The sequence below is a fragment of the Stegodyphus dumicola genome, chromosome 1, assembly GCF_044657685.1.
Source record: "Stegodyphus dumicola isolate Sdum_Otavi_A_Nest chromosome 1, ASM4465768v1".
Lineage (NCBI taxonomy): Eukaryota > Metazoa > Arthropoda > Arachnida > Araneae > Eresidae > Stegodyphus > Stegodyphus dumicola.
In genome coordinates, this window is record NC_140768.1 from 75,577,647 (window position 1) to 75,600,169 (window position 22,523).

The 22,523-nt window shown below is 31.1% G+C and overlaps 2 protein-coding genes across 9 annotated transcripts in view; one reads left to right on the forward strand and one right to left on the reverse strand.

Moving 5' to 3' along the window:
* LOC118194398 (ankyrin repeat and SAM domain-containing protein 6-like) overlaps positions 1-22,523 on the reverse strand; it is a 117,893-nt gene that overhangs the window by 83,821 nt on the left and 11,549 nt on the right. For 3 of the 7 annotated variants that reach the window (XM_085816366.1, XM_085816353.1, XM_085816363.1), the window contains exon 2: positions 14,953-15,180. In XM_085816366.1, the coding sequence (XP_085672492.1) occupies positions 14,953-15,180 (228 nt within the window). Of the gene's footprint in view, positions 1-5,378; positions 5,650-14,952; positions 15,181-21,014; positions 21,725-21,757; positions 22,019-22,523 lie in introns of those variants that run through there. The other 4 variants (XM_085816357.1, XM_085816372.1, XM_085816370.1 and 1 more) reach the window with 4 other exon arrangements.
* The window catches only part of LOC118205934 (trafficking protein particle complex subunit 2-like protein), an 85,987-nt gene continuing 85,661 nt past the window's right edge, over positions 22,198-22,523 (forward strand). For both annotated transcript variants that reach the window (XR_015041040.1, XM_085816379.1), the window contains exon 1: positions 22,198-22,434. Coding sequence is in view for 1 of the 2 variants with exons in the window: in XM_085816379.1 (XP_085672505.1) it covers positions 22,402-22,434 (33 nt within the window). In the remaining variant the exon portion in view is untranslated. The remainder of the gene's footprint in view (positions 22,435-22,523) is intronic.

Consider the following 22,523-nt stretch of genomic DNA (forward strand, 5'->3'; position numbering starts at 1 on the left):
TGCAATGAGTTATGAGAGATAATGGCGCTGGTTCCAAAATAAAACTAAGTTAGGCCACACAAATATTTAATTATTTACATAATGTACAAGGTTACAAGTTAAGTGCTCCATTAGCACAGACAAAGTGGAATGAACGAACGCACCATAGGTCCGCTGCGTACCTTCTTTAACAACCAACTCAACTAAATTTGGCTCCTCTCACAAGAGGGCACCGATCCTAGAGGGCGCTATATTAAACCGAACATTCTGGCCCTCAATGAAACAAGTTTCAATAATACCATAAAAGTTTTACAATCAAATTCAAATTTAGACATACATATAAAATACACAATGAAATGCAATTTAACACAAATTATTTCAATTACAAATAAATTCAGTAGCATATAATAAGAAATAAAAATGTCACACATAAATATATTATACTTGCACTAAAGAATAATGTAATAATGTCCATTCATAATATGGAAATTTCATATCTGATAGTTGTCTGGTATGGGCAAAATATTTAATTCTCTGACAGGCCTTTTAAAGAGACCCCCTTTGCCGTGCGTACACTAACTACTCTAACTCTTTTATCCAATCTGGGTATAATTTCTTCAACTCAACCTAAAATCCAGTGACAAATAGGCAAATTGTCTTCCTTCACGAGCACCATAGTTCCTGATTTACAAATTCCTGATTTAATGTCACCTTTTTTAAACTGCCATTTCGTTCGCTCATGAAGTTGCGATAAATAATCCCGTTGCCACCTTTTCCAAATCTTTTGAATCATTTTGGTGACTCTTTCCCATCTAGACAATCTGTTGTCAGACTTATTTATAATTTCTGGTTCTACAGGGGCTGTTATAGAACGGCCAATTAAAAAATGTCCAGGCGTTAACGCATTAAAATCCATTCCATCTGAAGAGAGAGAGGAGAAATTGGTCTAGAGTTTAATATTCCTTCTATTTGTGTTACTAAAGTTAAAAATTCTTCCATAGTTAATTTTGAATTCCCAACCATTTTTTTTTAAAATGCGTTTTGAACAATTTAATGCTCGCCTCCCAAAGCCCACCAAAATGCGGTGCTCTAGGAGGTATAAATTTCCACTCAATTTCCTCTGACAACAAATAGTCGGATAATCCTTGTTCTGGTACTTTGGTTAATTTAAACAGCTTGCTTAATTCATTTCGAGCTCCACAAAAGTTTGTAGCGTTATCGCTAAATATGGTTGAGCTTTTTCCTTTTCTAGCGAAAAATCTCTTTAGGGTAGCAATTAATGCTTCCGAAGATAAGTCTGAGACAATTTCTAAGTGAATTGCTTTTGTAGCAAGGCACACAAATACTGCAACATACATTTTTTAAAAAACTCCTTTTCTTTGATTTTTTGCCTTTATAAGAAACGGACCACAAAAATCGAGTCCACATTTGTTAAAGGTTGATTCAACTGACACTCGTTCAGCAGGCAGATCACCCATTATCTGATCTATTGGTACAGGTCTGTGTTTGAAACACTGTACACATTCATGTACTATTTTTCTAGCAAGATTCCTGCCACTGATGGGCCAAAACTTTTGTCTAACAGTACTTAATAGAGCTTCTGGTCCAAGATGCAAATATTTTAGATGATAATAGTACATGATCAAATATGTCAACCTATGTCTAGCTGGAAAAATGATTGGATATTTACAATCATAACTTACCTGAGATTGCGCAAGTTTGCTACCGATGCGTAAGATTCCATCATTATCGATGAATGGATTTAACGACTTAAGCTTGCTCTACGAGGTACTTGGCTATCCCTCTTAAGTGACTCAATATCAGAATAAAACTCAAATTTCTGCACTTCCCGAATCAATGTTAACTCAGCCCCTTTCCGTTCCTCTAAGGATATAGGCCCTGAAACCCTTTCCTTATTCTTAATGATTCTGAAGAAACTAAAAAGAAAACTACAAATTTTGATTAATTTCATATAATTATTTGTTCGATTTAAGAGAGAGGTTAAACTATAATTATTTTCTAATATTGCAAAATTAGAGTCTGATAAACATTTCAGTTCCTTGACATAGCCATTATCAGTCGTAGGCGCAAGAGGTTGTTCCGGATAATGCACGCCTTCACGGAGAAGGTCTGGTCTATTCCACCAGATATCACACGTATGAATGTCGTTTGCATCCAGTCCACGCGATATGACATCAGCTGAGTTACATTGAGATGGCACATATTTCCACTGGTATGACCTCGTAAGCTCTTGTATTAAAGCGACTCTGTTACTCACGAAAGTTTTTAGTAAGGTGTGATTTTCTAATCCAAGCAAGAGATATCGTAAAATCAGACCAAAGAATTACTTTTTCTACTTTAACATTCAACGAAGATATCACTTTATCCATCAATCTGGATAATAGAAGGCAACCTGACAGTTCTAATCTAGAAATTGATAAGGTTTTTATAGGTGCAACTCGTGACTTGCTACACAAAAGTCGAACGGTTGGCAATCCCGAAACTGGCAAAGCTTGAACATAGATTGCAGCTCCGTATGCCGAAGATGATGCATCTGCAAATCCATGGAGCACTATGTGATTTTCCTGGAATACAAATCTAGGAATCTTAAGATTACTTAGTTCAGAGAGCGTGGATATGAAATTAATCCACTCCTTGGCCATAGAATCTGGCAATGTGTCATTCCAATTGAGTTTAGCAAGCCAGAGCCTTTGCATGAATATTTTGGCCTTTGCAACCACTGGCCCAATTAAACAAGTGGATTGAACATTTTAGAAATTAGTGACAGAACATCTTGTTTACTATAGCTGTTAGAGTGAGGAATGGTCATTGTAAACAAAAAACAGTCAGTCTGAGGATTCCATAGGACACCAAGAGTTTTTACGGACGAAGATTCTCTTGTTGCTTTTCAAAAGTGTAATTTGAATGAGTTGTAACCTTATTTTCAGACACAAGCAGATCTGGATGATTTGCACGCCATTTATGCAATTCCATTTTTCCTAATTTTAACAAATCTATTAATTGGGATTGTAGAATTCTAGCCTTTTTGAGTGATGATTCTCCGTAAAGTATGTTGTCGACTTAGAAGTCAGTAAGAGCGACGAACGTTGCTAGAGGTAAGTTTTGGCTTTCATCTATAGCTAACTGTTTAAGAGCTCGAGTTGCTAGATAGGGAGCGTTTGACGTCCCATACGTTACTGTGTTGAGCTTATAAGTTTGCAGTGGTGCATCAACACTGTCTTTCCATAGAATTCTGAGCAAGTCTCTTTGTGGAGGATGTACTAGAATCTGTCGATACATTTTTTGTACATCTGCTGTGAAGGCGTAGCGATGTTTTCTAAATCTAACCATTATAGAAAATAATTCCTGCTGTGGAATTCTTCCCTTCAACAAAATATCGTTTAATGACAATCCCGATTGGCAGTTGAAGCGTTAAAAACCACTCTTAAACGTGTACTACTTTTGTCTGGTCTGTAAACCCCATGGTGAGGCAGGTAGTACGAATCAGTTATGGATTCAGATCCCTCAGCTAGTTCCATATGCTTTAAATCTTTGTATTCTTGCATGAATTCAGAATACAATCGTTGTAAATTCGAGTCCCTACCAATCGTTCCCAAACCTGATTAAGTCTTTTCTCTGCTAAACATCTAGACACGCCCAACAATTCAGAGTCCTTCATGGGCATGCATACGATGTACTGACCTTCCGAGGTTCGATAATGAGTTTCATTAAAATGTTTTTCGCAATATTTCTCTTCAGGACTGAGTGCTGAATCCGGAAAATTAATATTTTCTACTTCCCAGAATTTTTGCAATGTTTCTTCAATTTTTCATTTTGCGTAAGTAGACCACAGTATTGTGATTCAAGTGGTGAATTATGCACAGTATCATTAACTACGAATCCAAAAACCGTTTCATGGAACAATAAGTCTTTTGTCGCGCTGCGAACTTAACCCAATTTTAATAAGTCAAAGAAACATTCTGCACCCAGTAATAAATCAATTTCCTCAGGTGTGTTAAATCTGTTATCAGCTAAAGAAATATCCCTGGGGATGTCAATATTTTCAATAAGGGGAGTCATTTCTGTAATTTTGGGAACAATAAAAAAATCAAGCTCTCTATAGAATGTTTTTTTCCTATTGGCAATTGAAGTCCTCAATTTATAATTTAAAGTAATATCAGTTCCATTTAATCCTGAAATCGGAGCGAAAACCCTTGTTTTTTTTAATAACTATTTGTTTTGCAAAATGAGCAGACACGCAGTTAATCTGTAAGCAGCTGTCAAGAAAAGCCTTTCCTTTGATGAATGTCCCTTTCGAAGATTTCATCATAACAATTGCAGATGGCAAAATAACACTTTTATTCGTAGCTAATAAACAATTTGAAAGACTCGTCGCCTTCCCATTAGGCGCCGGAAAAATATCCTTCCCGCCAGCTGTCTTCTGCTCTATCGTCTGCAAATGTTTATTTGAAACAGAATCCGAATTCGATGACTCATCCTTATGGAGCAATGTATGATGTTTTGAATGGCAAATATTGCAAAAATGATTCGATCGACATTGCAAAGCAATGTGCTTTTTTCCCAAACAGTTCAGACATAAGTTATTTTGTTTTACTAGTGTAAATCTTTCCCCAAAATTCATATATCAAGGAATTTACCACATTTAAAAAGGGAATGTGGCGACTTACATATAACGCAGTTTCTTTCCGAATTATTTGAATGAACAAGAAGGTTTTTTGGTTTTATTTCATTCGTTTGTTTTGATTTTATTGTGGTTTTTTTTTTTTTTTTTTTTGGATATTTTCCAAAGTTTGACTTTTTTTTTTCTAAGAATGTCATCAAGTTATCGAAATTAGGAACATCTGAAGAGTTTACCGATAATTCAAATTGTTTTCGAGTTTCCTTGTCTATTTTGTCTAAAAAATGACAGTAGTAATTAAAATATCAGAGAATTTGTTTCGTTCAAAACCTAAATTATTTAAAGCTCTAATGTTTTTATTCACAGCATCTACTAGACGCCTTAATTCTTTCGATGATTCATGAATAATTTTTTCAAATTCTAAAATAGCTTTAATGTGAATATTAACAAGAATTCTCTTGTTTTCGAAGTGATTTTCTAAAGCCCTAAATAATGATTCAAAAGTATCTTCCTGAGTTTGCCACAATTTTGCTTCTCCCTTAAGAGCAGCATGCAGATAATATAGCTTTTATGCACCTGTTAATTGAGTATTTGAGGTAACAATATTATTAAATTCAATTTTAAACATGCTCCATTCTTCATACTTTCCGCTGAATTGCGCAAGTGGAATTTCAGGTAACTTTATTTTACAACTACTCTTTGCGATATCAACCTTATTAATATTAGCAACATTATCAATTAACTTTTGATTGAAACTTACCTCTAGATTGTCGATTCTTGCTTCTAGATCTCTGTGCAGTATTTGCACTGCAGATATAATTCCTCTTCTAATTCAGAAGTATCATCCTTTTCAGGCAGAGCAATATAATATTCCGATCGAAGTGCATCCAAAGCAACAGACATCTTTTCCAAGGCCTTGAGCTTGGCATCTATTTTGATTTTAGTCCATGTGCTGGTACTATCCGCTATGACAGTCTCTATTCTAGTTAGCTGAGCCCTTCTTTCGATTTAAAGTAACTATAGTGGCCATTCTATACTAATACGAACTTAGTTAACAAAAACAAAACAACTCCGCGAACAGACCATATTTTTGTTTGATATAAAATGTGATGAGTTACGAGAGATAATAGTGCTGGTTCCAAAATAAAACTAAGTTAGGCCACACAAATATTTAATTATTTACATAATGTACAAGGTTACAAGTTAAGTCAAAAGTTACAGTGAAAAGTCGGTAATTCGGACACACATAATCCGGAATGATCTACAATCCGGACCTCAAAGCTAAAAACTTTCTGCACATGCGCCGCGTTGGCACATGCACACAGGCGTTTTACGCGTGCGCATAAGACCTTGACTACTGCACATATGCGTGTGCGCAAGTGCAGAATACATTTTCGCCTGCGCATTTAATGTATAACGGACGGTGTAAGCTAAAATTATCTAATTATCTATTTCAGTTAATGTTAATGATTGCATTGCTCCTTAATCTTCAAATTGGATCCCGCTTATTATTTTTTGCAGACTGTAAGAGCAATTTTATAAAAGTAAACTTGAACTTTCGATTATGTCAAATAGAATTTCCGATACTGGAACTTCCAAAGGATCTACAAAACGAAAGTATGTTTCGATGTCCAACAAACAAAAAGTGGAATTGCTGCAAAAAATGGATAAAGACATGAAGAATGTGACAGAGAGGTTAGTGAAAACGAAAAAATTTCGATTGACAAGTTAGTCAGTATCCTCGGCACAGCAATTACGGGACTTGAACAGCGGAACTTTGTAACTGAACAAGAAATTATGTCTGTTTATAGAATTAAAAAAAAAGTATTATCACATAAAACGAAACAACTTAAACAACTTACATTGAAAGAAATGTTTAATAAAGTAAACAAATAAATATGAAGCTTTTTTTTTTTTTTGTAAATTTTGATACCCTTTAGATCATAATTGTTCTTTATTTCATAAATTATGGTTTCATATTTTTAATTTTAGAATTTCTGCATGCCATCTTACGAGATTTAAACTGATGATCTATAATCCGGAAAAATCAATAATCCAAAATCACCAAAGTCCCGACTGTTATATATGTAACTGTATCTATTATTATCTTTAACCATAACTGTAATATAGTATAGTAGATGAGTAATGTAGAATAAACGATGTTTGTGTACATCTTGTAATCATCACTGAGCAGGTACCCAACATATATAAAATACAACACATGGCGGTCGTTGATTAAAAAAGAAAACCTTTTTTGAAGAACCATGCAGCCTCCGTAAAGATGTTCTAAACAAAAACATCATGGGAAGTTGTTTACTGTGAAATCGAAACTTATATCGCTGGTAAGTGAGTTGTTTATTTTTATTGGAAGTGGCTAAAAATACGTATATATAAACTATTTAAAGTCCTAAATTAAATATGGATGGATTAAAGCCATCAACTAATCTAAGTTTTGAAGGAAATTTAAGCGAAAATTGGAAAAAATGGAAACAAAAATTCCAAATTTATATGTTAGCGTCTGGTGGTATTACTAAATCACCTGAAATTAAAGTAGCTATTTTATTGCATATAATTGGTGAAGAAGCACTTGAAAAATTTAATACTTTTAATTTAAGTGAAGAAGATAAGAAGGAAGTTGACAAAGTAATTGAAGCTTTCGAAAATTTTTGCATACCGAAAGCAAACGAAAGTGTTGATAGACATATATTTTTCTGTCGAATACAACATGTAGGTGAATCGTTTGATGCTTTCTTAACTGATTTAAAGAAATTAAGTAGCAACTGTGGATTTTCAGAATTAAAAGATAGTTTAATAAGGGATAGAATAGAAAGTGGAATTCTAAATAAAAATCTCAAAGATAGATTATTAAGGGAAGATCAGTTAACATTGGAGAAATGTATTAAAATGTGTAAAGCTTCTGAATTAGCAGAACTTCAGCTGAAAACTTTAACTGAAGAACATAAAATAGAAGCTATCAAACATAATAAATTTCGACCTTCAGAGGAAAAAAGTCAGCCTTGTAAGAAAGACTTTCATGTAAAACAAAAGCAACAAAGTACTAAATCTTCTTCAAACTATCAAGGAAATAAGTACAATAATCCAAAACCATGTAGAAAATGTGGAACTTTTCATAAGTTATACAACTGCCCTGCTTATAATAAGATTTGCTTGTACTGTAAAAAGAAAAATCACTTTTCTAAAATGTGCACTTTTAAAAATGTTAATGTTGTACAGAATAATTTAGAGCATTAGTTACATAATAATGGTAATGAATATATTTTAGGGTCAGTAGAAGATACAAATCCATTTTCTAAAAATAAAACAGAATGGTTTGAAAAACTAAAAGTAAACATATCTAAATATTTATTTGTTAAGTTGGATACTGGAGCTCAGTGTAATGTGCTACCATTGCCTAAATTTAAACAATTAAATTTAAGAGAGAAATGTTTGACTAAATCAAAAGTCACTTTAAATAATTACAATGGTACTACAATTGATGTAGTTGGAAAATGTAAATTATTATGTGAAACATCAAAAGGGGACAAAGATGAAATAGAATTTCAAGTCGTAGCATGTGATAAAACTGTTCCAGCTATTTTAGGTTTACCTACATTGCAAAAATTAAACCTAATACAAAGGATTTGTACAGTAAATCCTGATTCTAATGAAAAGTTACCAGAACTTTTAAAAGGATATCAAGATTTGTTTAAAGGAACTGGGAATTTAACTGGATATACATATCATATTAAATTAAAACCAGGAGATGTTGGTAAAATAGAACCCTGTAGGAAAATTCCACTTAGCTTATTAAATCCATTAAAAAAGGAATTAGCAAGAATGGAAAAAGATGGTATTATAAAGAAAGTTAACCAACCAACAGAATTCGTGAATTCATTAGTGGTAGTAAGGAAAAAGGATGGAAATTTAAGAGTGTGTTTAGATCCTCAGCACCTTAACCAAAATATACTGAGAGAACATTATCATATACCAACCTTTGAAGAAATTTCATCTCAAATGACAAATGCAAAGGTCTTTAGTATTTTAGATGCAAACAAAGCATTTTGGCAAATTAAACTGTCAGATTCAAGTTGTGAATTTACAACATTTAACACTCCGTTTGGTAGATATTGTTTTTTGAGGTTGCCATATCATCACCAGAAGTTTTCCACAGAAGTTTTTCTGAAATTTTTAGTGATTTAGAAGGAGTTCAAATATATATAGATGACTTATTAGTTTGGGGTAAAGATAAAAAAGAACATGATTTAAGATTAAAGAAGTTGTTGGACAGAGCCAGAGAAAAGAATGTTAAATTTAATTTAAATAAATGTAAATTTGGGCTGAATGAAATGAAATATATGGGACATATATTTTCTAAAGATGGTTTAAAACCAGATGAAGACAAAATTAAGGCTATTCTAGATATAAAACCACCAAAAAATGTGAAAGAATTAGAAACTTTCCTAGGAATGATTACATATGTTTCTAGATTTATACCTAATGTATCAGAATTGACATCATGTTTAAGAGATTTGTTGAAAAAACAAGTTATCTGGAACTGGAATGCAACACATGAAAAAGCATTTAGAAGACTAAAAGATGTCTTGGTAAATAAACCAATTTTACAGTATTATGATATAAACATGCCAGTAGTTTTATCTGTAGATGCATCTCAAGAAGGACTAGGAGCAGTCTTACTGCAGAATAATTTACCAGTGGCATATGCATCTAAAGCATTAACAGATACACAGAAGAATTATGCTCAAATTGAAAAGGAAACTTTAGCTATTGTATTTGCGTGTGAGAAATTTCACCAGTATATATTTGGAAAAAATATTACTGTGGAAAGTGATCATAAACCACTGGAATCAATTTTTAAAAAGCCATTAAATAAATGCCCTGTAAGACTACAAAGAATGCGTATAAGATTACAGCCATATCAGTTTGAGGTAAAATATAAACCAGGAAAAGAACTTTTTATAGCAGATGCATTATCAAGATCATTCACTGATAAAGGATCTGATTTCTTTGAAGGAGAAATAGAAGCTCATGTTGGATTAGTTGTAGAATGTATACCAATGTCTAATGGTAAAATGGAAGTTTTTCAACTGGAAACAGATAAAAATGAAGAACTACAAGTTTTAAGAAAATTAATTAAAACTGGATGGCCAGATGAAAAATGTATGGTTCCAGAACTGGCAAAACCATATTTTAACTTCAGAGAAGAACTATCAGAAACAAATGGATTAATATTTAAAAATTCCTGTGTTGTTGTACCAAGAAGTTTACGAAAAGATATGTTAATCAGAATTCATTATGGTCATTTAGGAGTAGTAAAATGCAAGATCAAAGCAAGAGAAATATTATATTGGCCAGGAATGTCCAAAGAAATTGAAGATTTGGTACTGAATTGTCAAACATGTTTAAGTTTACAAAAAGCTAATACTAAAGAACCAATGATATCTAAAGAAATACCTAATGGTCCATGGGAAGTATTGGGAACAGACCTCTTTTACTTTCAAGGAAGGGATTATCTAATAGTTATAGATTATTTTAGCAAATATGTTGAAATTGGACATTTGGAAGATTTGTCAAGTGTAGCAGTGATAAAGCAATTGAAATCAATTTTTGCAAGACATGGTATTCCGAAAATAGTATATTCGGATAATGGTCCACAATATAATTGCAGGAAATATAAAGATTTTGCAAGAAGATGGAATTTTGAAACCAGAACTTCAAGTCCAAAATACCCACAGTCTAACGGAATGGTTGAAAGACATATTCAAACTGTCAAGCGAATGTTAGAAAAAGCTGTAGTTGACAACAAGGATTCATATTTAGTTTTACTGGAATATCGTAACTCTCCTATTTCAGATGAAATTAAGTCACCTTCAGAATTGATGTTTGGAAGGTAAATGGATTGATGCCTATAAAAGAGAATTTTGTCCAAGCTAAATGATATGAAGACCATAAACAACATTTACTGAAGAGACAAACTTTACAAAAAAGTTATTATGATAGGAATGCAAGACCATTAAAACCAATGAAAACAGGAGATCATGTTTACATAAAAGAGAAAGGGAAAAACTAAATGAAAGAGGGAAAATTATAGAAGAAGCAGAAAGACCACATTCATATAGGATTATAACAGATGGAAGAATTGTAGAAAGGAACAGAAGACACCTTCTTAAAGGAACTAATCAGGAAGAGTTTGCAATACAAAACAACTATGAGAATGAAGTTATAGATGAACCCGAGATACATGAAAATAGTAGGAGCTCTACAAATTTAGATGTGCCTGTAAGTCCTTCAAAATCTAACAGAAGTGCTGTGTCACCAAATAGCAAAAGAGGTATAGTATCATCAAATTTTTCAAATGGACATAACTACGTCACTCGATCTGGTAGGACTGTTAAGAAACCTTATTATTTAAAAGAATATGTTTAATTTTACTACTATTATTATTTTTTACAAAAAAAGGGAGATGTTATATATGTAACTGTAACTGTATCTATTATTATCTTTAACCATAACTGTAATATAGTATACTAGATGAGTAATGTAGAATAAACGATGTTTGTGTACATCTTGTAATCATCACTGAGCACGTACCCAACATATATAAAATACAACACAATGAGTCCGGATTAACGACTTTGACTGTATTCTAAATTTCATTGATGTTAACATTAAAAAACTAGTAATTGAATTAAGTGCATTGCAGCAATTTACATTTTCAGTGTTAGAGAAACTTCAATTTTTCAAATGAAAATAATGAAATTTTTGATAAAGCTATTGATCAAATCAATCTGTTTGTTATAAATAAAAGAGACACAGACATCATAAAATATATTTTAGCAGCACACAAAAAAATAATAACTCTCATAATCACTGTATATACTTAAGAAAACGTTCAGTTCTGTATATCAAGGATAAAATTTGAAAACTTGCAATGGCTGAATATAAATAATATATCCATCACACATGCCCAAAATGCTAAGTAGAATGAGGTATATACACAATTTTAGATATATATGCATTTAAAGTTAGGCAAAAAAACAAGCTTATTAAATGCATCACTTAAATATACAGCAGGTAGACATTTTTACACACATACAACATTAATCAGAATGACATGTGTAAAAAATTTTATGGCTGGCAGCGTGAGATACTGATATAGTTCATTATCAAGAATAATGTATACATGAAATAAAATGACAGGTATATACAAAATTTTAAACCTATATGCATATAAAGTTAGGCAAAAAAAAACAAGCTTATTAAGTATAACCCTTAAATATGCAGCAGCTAGACATTTTTACACACATACAACATTAATCAGAATGACATGTGACAAAATTTTATGGCTGGCAGCGTGAGATAGTGATATAGTTCATTATAAAGAATAATGTATACATGAAATAAAATTACTGAATTTCACAAAACAATATTGTCACTATTAAGCACACATATACATGAGTGCCATCTTGATACATTACTTACATGTCTGGAATGGGAATGCTATACCTGACATAAATCCATGTATACCATTCCCATTCCAGATTAATCAGAAGAAAGTTACAAACAAAGTTTTGAAAATAACAGCATTAGATGCACAAAGATTTCAGAATTAAATAAGCAGAACGAGGAATTTCAGAACTGAGTTCAATGAGGTATATACACAATTTTAAACCTATATGTATATAAAGTTACCAAAAAAAAAAACAAGCTTGTTAAGTATAGCCCTTAAATATACAGCAGCTAGACATAAAATACACTTTTTGTTAATAACGAGCCACGTTACAAATAGTGAGCGTATAGCAAAATTGTAGCAGAATGCGAACGCCACCTAGTGATGAATTTCACAAAAGCCACTGAAAACTGGAAACCGGAATTTCGTTCAGTCTGGCAGGCCTTGAGTATAAGTTGGCCTTGAACCAACTCAACTAAATTTGGCTCCTCTCACAAGAGGGCGCTGATCCTAGAGGGCGCTATATTAAACCGAACAGCATATATGTGTATATGCATACACACACGTACATCCGTACCTACATAAATGAACACATCCCTCCGTCCATCCATTACATGCATACATTTCTGAATCCGGTCCTGATAACAGAACAGTACCATTAATTACACACAAAAAAAATTTTTATTATAATTGTTCCTATTTAGAATTTATTTCTTATTTTTCATAATTAATATGACAAGTTCCTGGTTGTTCTCCTAATATAACTGCCTCACTTACCTAGTTTTTTTGTCAACCATAATTTTTTATCTGAACTAAGTGACATTGGCTGATTTGTGTTTTCAACAGATGTCATCACGCACAATACAGTCAAAAGTCGTTAATTCGGACACCCATAATCCGGAATGATCTATAATCCGGACCTCAAAGCTACAAACTTTCTGCGCATGCGTTGCGTTGACGCATGCTCATAAGACCTTTACGGCTGCGAATAGGCGTGTGCGCGTGCGCAAAATACGTTTACGAATGCGCGTTTAATGTATAACGGACGGTATAAGCTAAGCTAAAATTATCTAATTCAGTTAATGTTGCAGATTGCGCTGTTCCTTAATCTTCTAATTGGATCCGGCTTATTATTTTTTGCAGACTGTTAGAGGGATTTTATAAAAGTAAGCTTGAATTTTCGATTATGTCAAAAAGAATTTCCAATTCTGGAGCTATCAAAGGATCTACAAAGCGAAAGCATGTTCCGATGTCCATCAAACAAAAAGTGGAATTGCTGCAAAAATTGGATTAAGGCATATCCTTTGTTTATCTAAACTTTAATGTTCGCGCAATGAATTGGAAGTTGATTTGTCAACACTATGATTATCTTCAGGGCAGATGTTTTTATTTTATTTGGCTTATAATTCCTTACTAAATGCATTATTTCATCTCGATGTACTCCGTCTTTGATATGATTTAAATCAAATTCCTCGTCATTATAATTCGCTTCGATAGTGAAGAAAGTGACACAGAGGTTATTGAAAATGAAAAAATTTCGATTGACAAATTAGTCGGTATTCTCGACACAGCAATTATAGGACTTGAACAGCAGAACTTTGTAACTGAACAAAAAATTATGTCTGTTTATAGAATTAAAGAGAAAGTATTATCACATAAAACGAAGCAACTTAAACAACTTACATTGGAAGAAATGTATATATTACTATTATAAGGTAAACAAATAAATATTAAGCTTTTTTTTTTTTTTTTTTTTTTTGTAAATTTTGATACCCTTTAGATCATAATTGTTCTTTATTTCATAAATTACGGCTTCATATTTTTAATTTTATAATTTCTGCATGCCATCTTACCAGATTTAAACTGATGATCTATAATCCGGAATCGATGAAGTCCCGACGAGTCCGTATTAACGACTTTTGACTGTATTAACAAACTTTCTCCACTCAACTTTTTGCAGCCCAATTACTATTTACATTCAGAAGTTAATTATTTCTATGTCATCTATTTATTAACCATGCATAATAGTATTTTTCATATCAAACATAACATGCATATTTTCTTCCAATTTGATTAGAGTAATATAATTTTTTCAACATTTATAAAGCAAAAGTTTTAAATACTTTTAGGTAATTATGTATCATCGCATCAGCCATGAAACTGTCACCAATGAGTGCAATTTAGTGAAGTATAGGTAAGCATGATATAACAACAAACTCATAACATCTATGCTTTTGTTTGATATAATTCTGATTGATTTTTGATAAGCCTGTTTTGTTTTTAAAACAAACATTGCAATTAATTGTTATTACTGTCTTTTTTTTCTTACATTTTGATAACAGAAGTAATTAAAAATTGGGACGTGTGATCTACAGAACACCAAGAAGCGGTTTATTTTTACAGTTATGGGATCCTACCAGCAAAAAAAGTGTTTATTAATGGACATGTTATGGTCTGCTGAATATGTCCCAATAAAACTGTAATAGATTGGAACAATTAACTGTAGGAAGTTTGTACTCGTATCATTCTAAACAGAGTTTCCAATAAAATTGGAAAGCCTAACAAAATAGTAGAAATCGATGAAAGCTTTTTATGTAGTTAAAAAATAATTTGGGTTAAAAAGTACTGATTGTTTATTATTACAGAGAAGTCAGTTGCTTTAGAATTCTGGTGGGATGATCGATGCAACTTTGGTGGGATCTCAGCCAACTGTGATAGTTCAATGGTAGCCAACTTTCATAGTCGACAAATAATACATAAGTACCTAATTTTACAATTTTTTTTAACTTTCACCTTCTTTGAGAATCAATTACTTACTTGAATATTATCAAAAATCTTTGGAACATTGTCATAAAAGTTAACTCACCTAATTTATTACAGATGTTTACTTTTGCCTTCATTTTCAATAAGTATGCGACAGTAGAAGAATGGCCATGCCTAGCTGCATGCATCAAAGGTGTCCACCCATAACAATTTGGATGATCTATAAGAGCACCCTTATCTAAAAGTAAACTCACAATATCTATAAATCCATTAGCTGCTGCAATCTGTAATGCTGTTTCCCCTTCACTATTTTGTACATCTACAGACAGACCTAGTAAAATTAGAAATCTTTGTGTGAAGATATAGTTTACTACAATTTACCAAACAATAAGCTAGAAACTAGAAAGATAACTATGTTTGAAATAGTTTATTAATATAATACATGACAATCATAACAAAATGTATTTGAAATGTTTTAATCATACCTTCTTCATCTATTAATATAAGAATAAACTCAGATAGAAAGCCAACTGCATTTTTCATTTTTTTCTTTTTTGACTTACATTTGACTTACTTTTTTGATTACAGGTTCTTATTTCAATTTAATGACAAGAGATTACACTGATAAATATTTTTTATTTCTTTAATATAAATATTTCATTAATTTTTTTAAAGGAAGTAACTTAAAAATAATATATTTTAAAACTTATTTATTTTATTAATCAAATGCTTGCTCAATATCTTAAAATTCTAATTAATATCATAAAAAATTACTCAAAATTGAATGCTAATTTGAATATCTTTTGTTTTATTTTTAATGCATTATTAGTAACAAACAAAATTTCGAACTTTTCATTAATTTATCAAATATGATTTTAAACAGCTTAAAGTAATGAAAAATACAAAACAAGGAGAACAGCAAGTGAAGGTTTCAATATAATATCCCTTTAAATGCACATGACAGTCATAAAAACATTCTCAACATAAGTTCTAATAATAAAACCAATATGAAATTTACAGAATTGATTTATCAATAGACAGAATATTGCTCCAAAATTTAAAAAATATATATATTTTTAAAAATCTTACCAAAAATTTAATAGTTTTTGTCTCCTTAATTTATTACTATTCAATACATTAATTATTTGAATCTCCTAGTTTAATCATTAACTTCAATTTATAAGACTTATAATAAAAGGATATTTGGGTAATTACGGAAAATCCCGTTGACCATTTTTGCCTGTCAAAGAAAATATGTCAAACTATGTGATTTTTTGCCAAAAATGAAAAAGTCTTCTTCAAACATGCTGGGTTTGGTGTAACATTGATTACACATGTTAGTTATTATTCTTGAGTAAAAACTTCTTTTTTCCCTCTATCATGCATTAATGGGTACTGGTATTCAAAATCATGCATTATTGGGTATTGGTATGCAAAAGCAATTACTTTTGCTAGCAAAAATAATTGCTTTTACAGTATATCTCAATAAAAAATAATGGAAATTTTTCATGAAAAATTATATATAAATAAATGATAATATAATAAATTTGAAAGAAAAATAAGAATAGAACGTTTTTATTAATTATTTAGTAAATGTTTTTTTATTTTGGTTTCGCGCAATTGCCGCCGTCTCTTGTGGTCGACGGAATTTTCCTTAAGTACCGATACGGGTGCATCTTATCTAATAAATTAAATATTAATTTTCTGATTATCCACCCAATTCTGAAAAGAATTCAGCAGGCAACCAAGGTACAACAATCACAGTCACTATTTTTTATTTTTTCATTGTAAGGAATGGTAACAGGACTGCAGAGTTTGCCGACTGGTTAAAAATATATTTACGGGTACCCCTTGGCGAAAGTTGGCGGTACATGGATACCGAGTTTGTGTAATTCTTTGACTTGTGTAGCGATTTTTGCGCAAAAAATCGCTGCCACACAAAACCAAAATAACAAGACAAAGAATTGCACAAACTCGGTATCCATGCACACATCGACCTATTTTCACTTTAAAAAAAAAATCAGAGAATTGCACAAACTTGCCATTGCACATTCCCTGGACTTTATCCATGTACACATCGACCCATTTTCACTTAAAAAAACATCAGAGAATTGCACAAACTAGGCATTGTGCACTCCCTTGACTTTGTCCGTGTACATATCGAATTATATTCACTTAAAAAGTCAAAGGAACAGCCAACAAAAAATATATAATCTCAATTAACTACATTTTAAATTAAACAATGAAATAACATAAAAAAGGAAATTCATCTTTGCACTTCACAAAGGAAATATCCACTTACCTTATTTATGAATTAACATGTCTTCACTCAAACAAAATTCCTTAACAGAATCCAAAAACTTCCTAAATTATCTGAACTAGAATCTGTATACTGGCGTCGCCACATAAATTCACAAAATAGAGTCAAAAATATCCTCCGTAGTGCCGTTCCGATGTTCGACCACATGTTCCTACACACGGGACACTTAATAATGGCTACTCAGTAAACCTTCATTTACACACCAGTCAAGTAATGCTCTTTTTCTCTTTCTTTCCAAATCGAACAGAAACTTAAAATCTTACCACATTCAGCCACTTTACCATCTAAACCAGGGATTCTTAATGATGGTACGCAAAGCAAGAAATTATTTTTAACTATTAAATTCAAAAATTAATACCCCAACATCTCGATTGAGCCTTTTCTCTAATACTCATAAATTTATGCAATCTTGAGTTTTGTTCAAGAATGGTGGTGATAGTAGTACTTTGTAGTGGTGGTACTCAAGGTTTTTAATTTTTGTTTAGATGGTATGTGTTAGTCAAAAGGTTGAGAACCGCTGGTCTAAACCACAAAACAAGCAATATACTAATTAACCAACACACACACAAGCTCTGAAGAATTTACCGCAATCATGCAACCAACTACATCATAATAGGATTTCCATAGCAGTCAACTACTCAGGCTACCATAAATGAAACAACTTGGCGATAAATGAAACAACTTTGCAATAATATAAGGGGTACCCTTCTCTCTACTCTAACTGCCGAATGATTAAAAAGAGAACATCGCATTTCTTGAGAAGTATGGCATTTTGTTCAACAATAGTGAAAGCGAAAATTCACATTTCACGAGGTTGTACTTTTATGCAATATGGTCAAATTTTATGCAAATTTTGTATGATGTCAAATTTTGCAATTGTCTGACATTTATAACTCTTATACAAAGTTGCAATTATTATATTATAGAGGAATTGCCTTAATTTTATTCCAATTTAATAATTAATTTAGACGCTTTAAGTTTATTCTACTTCAATCTTGCAGCTATAGCACAGGATGGGTTTAAAAAAAAATTTTATTCGAATTTTTAGCCTATTTATATATATATATATATATATATAAGAGATCATCTACAAACAAATATTTAATTTTGATAATTGAATATTCAAGTTGGCATAAAAACTTGCATCTCCTACTCAGTTATAGTAATGTTTTACAACTTTTGTTTTTAAACTAATGACCTGCATAACATACGCACCATCCAACATTACTTAGCTCTGATAAGAAAATTGTTCAATCATTTTGTACAGACCAATGTAAAAAAAAATACACTAACTGTATACATTAGGCAAAATCAAATTTTAGACAGATATGAATTTAAGAATAATACTTTATTGATTTCAATAGAATATTGATTACTCCTCTCTTTAAGAGACAAAAATGTTCTGTACCATTACATCAAAATTCATTTATAAAGATATAAAGAAATATATAAAGACAAATATATAAATTCACATATAAAGATAGTATAAATATATAAGGAAAGTGGTTAGAAAAAGAGAAACGTGAACTACAGCACCATCTATTCGGTAAAATTGATGAAATAGTTTATACAAATGGGAAAAGCTATACAGTCAAAAGTCGTTAATTCGGACACCCATAATCCGGAATGATCTATAATCCGGACCTCAAAGCTACAAACTTTCTGCGCATGTGTCACGTTGACGCATGCGCGTAAGACCTTTACCGCTGCGAATTTGCGTGTGCACGTGCGCAAAATACGTTTGCGAAAGCGCGTTTAATGTATAATGGACGGGATAAGCTAAGCTAAAATTATCTAATTATCTATTTCAGTTAATGTTGCAGATTGCGTTGTTCCTTAATCTTCGAATTGGATCCGGATTATTATTTTTTGCAGACTGTTAGAGCAATTTTATAAAAGTAAGCTTGAACTTTCGATTATGTCAAATAGAATTTCCGATGTATATTTACTAATATGTAAAGGGATATACAAAGCGAAAGTATCTTTCGGAGTCCATTAAACAAAAAGTGGAATTGCTGCAAAAAATGGATAAAGGCATATCCTTTGTTTATCTAAACTTTAACGTTTGTTTATCTAAATTTTAACCTTTGTTTATCTTTAACGCCGTGGCAGCGTGCAATGAATTGGAAGTTGATCTGTCAGCACTATCCTTTTCTTAAGGGCAGATGTTTTTATTTTATTTGGCTTATAATTGCTTACTCAATGTAGTATTTCATCGCGATGTACTCCGTCTTTTATATGATTTAAATCAAATGCCTCATCATTATAATTCGCTTCCGATAGCGAAGAAAGTGACAGAGGTTATTGAAAACAAAAAATTTCGATTGACAAATTAGTCGGTATTCTCGACACAGCAATTATAGGACTTGAACAGCGGAACTTCGTAACTGAACAAGAAATTATGTCTGTTTATAGAATTAAAGAGAATGTATTATCACATAAAAAAGAAGCAACTTAAACAACTTACACTGAAAGAAATGTTTAATAAAGTAAACAAATAAATATTAAGCTTTTTTTTTTGTAAATTTTGATACCCTTTAGATCATAATTGTTCTTTATTTCGTAAATTACGGTTTCATATTTTTAATTTTATAATTTATGCATACCATTTTACCAGATTTAAACTGATGATCTATAATCCGGAAAAATCGATAATCCGGAATCGCCGAAGTCCCGACGAGTCCGGATTAACGACTTTTGACTGTATAACATAAAATTTGGAAACATGACTGAAATTAAAACTAATAAGAATTTGAAGAACAGTAAAAGCTTCAAAGAAATATAATTTAATTACAGAAATCTGGAGAGTAATTTGAGGAGAAAAACATTTTTAAAAATTAAAAAGATCAATAATAATACAGAAGGGAGAAAGTATTAATTTCACTCTTCCTGACAAAGATGTACCTTTGAAAACAAGACATTAGTTTTACTAATTAGAATTACATTGTACTGAGCAGAAATGTTATAAATTTTCCAAGCTCATTCAAAAGTTCCACAGTATTTAACCTTTACATATAAAAAAAACTATACTTTTTTAAGGATTCATCATCTATTCTACTACTTTCAGGCATTTATTTACATTTAAAGAGCAAATAGTTTATACAAAATTAGAGATTTGGGAGTGTTCTTTGCAACAAATGTTATTTTATAAAACTTGTGCAAATAATATCAGAAATATTCTGCATTTGTAAACTTTGACTAGACACAGTTAAACAGCATTTATGCACTGATAGAAAACATACTTGTGTAATTATGTGTGGATGTTTTTATAAACCAAGGGATAAGTTCTGGCATACTCTGAAATAGGCACCAGTAAATAAATCTGAAGATTTAAAGCAAGTGTTCCCAACGGTGTTTCTACTGACCCTCTGGGGAAAAAGGGGGTCAATTAAATTTTAAAGGTGGTCTATAGCTGAATATGCATCACCAATTAATCAGCATACTTAAGCATCTATGATTACAAAACATTCATTAATAAAATTGATAATTAATTGTTGATTTATATAAAGTTATATCATGTAGTAAAGAAAAATATAAAATAAATATAAGGGGAAAATACATAAAATTTATTCATATTGTTTTTTAAAATATATAATTCTTTTAATGTAATATAAAAAAGTCAAAAGCAGAAATGCAAGAAACAACAAAAACCTGAGATATATTTAATTTCAATATTAAATTATGCAAGAAGAGTTGATTGCTTTGTAAAAGGATTGATGTTCAAATGCAGGTCTTATTCAAAACACATGGATATGCTCAGTTTTGCAATTTTAAAGTCATCCAAAAGAACAGTAATAAATAAAAAAATCATCAAAATAAAAGTTACTATTAAACTCTCTTCTTACCTACTGAAAGATTTCAATACTTTAATTTTGTAAACAAGACACAGATAGAATATTTTTGAACAAGGTGGTCCAGAATAATTTTAAGCAATTTGATGCCAAATATTAAAAAATAAATAAATAAATAAATAAATAAAAATAAAATAAAATAAAAATTGCATCAATACATCAACCACAGTTATCACATTAATTAAAATTCAGCTTTGTGCAATTAGAATCTTGGTTTTTGTATTCTAAAACCTGGTTTATGTTTGTAAAATTAAAAATAATCCTGCTATAAAAAATAATAAACCATAAAACTAATAAAGCACTTTACTTCCATATTTTTAATCAATTGTTATCTTAAAATTATTTATGTACAATTTTTGTATTATGACTGCGTTGTATGCTGCATATTCCACAGAATGAGTGTCGCCGAAGAAAACCATTTTTTTTATAACGTTCGATACAAGAAGAATGTTAGGAATCCCGAATTTAAAGCAACATGTGTTCGATGCTGTAACATAACAAAGAGAGAATAGTGCAAAATAGAACCAAATATGAAAGCACAGTATAAAGATAAAATTAAATGGGATTTAAGACGCATATCTGCAAGTTTAGCTAAGATTAAGCTAATCTCTTTCGATTAATATGATTGAATTATTCACATTTACAAGCCCAAACGCGAAATATATATAAATGTAATTAATTAATAAAGTCATAAATAAAGTAATGCACTCATGCAATATATAATAATAAAATTAAACCTTCTTCTAAGTAACTTTGCACGGCAAGCAAACTGCCCAATCTACAAGCATTCAAAAACTCTTCACAGCATTTCATATTTACAAAACAACTAGCAGACGACAGGTCCACAAACAATGAATTAACAACTATTTGTGCTTTAATAGAATTTTAAATATGATGTTTTATATAATCACATAATTAAAAAAAATGTGCTTTCAAAAACTATTCATTGTATACCGAGAGCTGCAGTGAAAAGCAATGAAATAATAATTTAAAAAAAAAAATTACGAAAACGTAAAATCAGTTACTTCCTTTCAAATTTTAATAAACATGACTTTTTCATTGCCAGATTTCTCTCTCTTGGTTAAAAAGTGTAAAACAAAAACTAAATATGAATAAGGCCTTTGATAAATTTCTCAGCATTGCTGTATTATAAAGTCTTAGCATAAAATAATATTGCATAATTTCAACACAATTACATTCAAGTTCTTCCGAACATCTGTTCGATTTAGAACTGAAGTGATGTGAGAAATATTTACAATTCAAAAGTTGACGTTTTGTTCAATCACGGAGTATTAATACTTGTATGTGTAATGTACTGGATTTTAGAGGAATTCTCGTAAGATTAATTATTTAGTAGCGATTGAAATAGAAAATCTGATATATGGCGGTTGCCGTGGCTGTCATTAGTAAAGAGGTAGGTTTTATTCACTATAGTATCAATCTTTGGCTAACTGGAAGAATTACATATGGGTGTGTAATATAAAGATTTTTATTATATTGTAT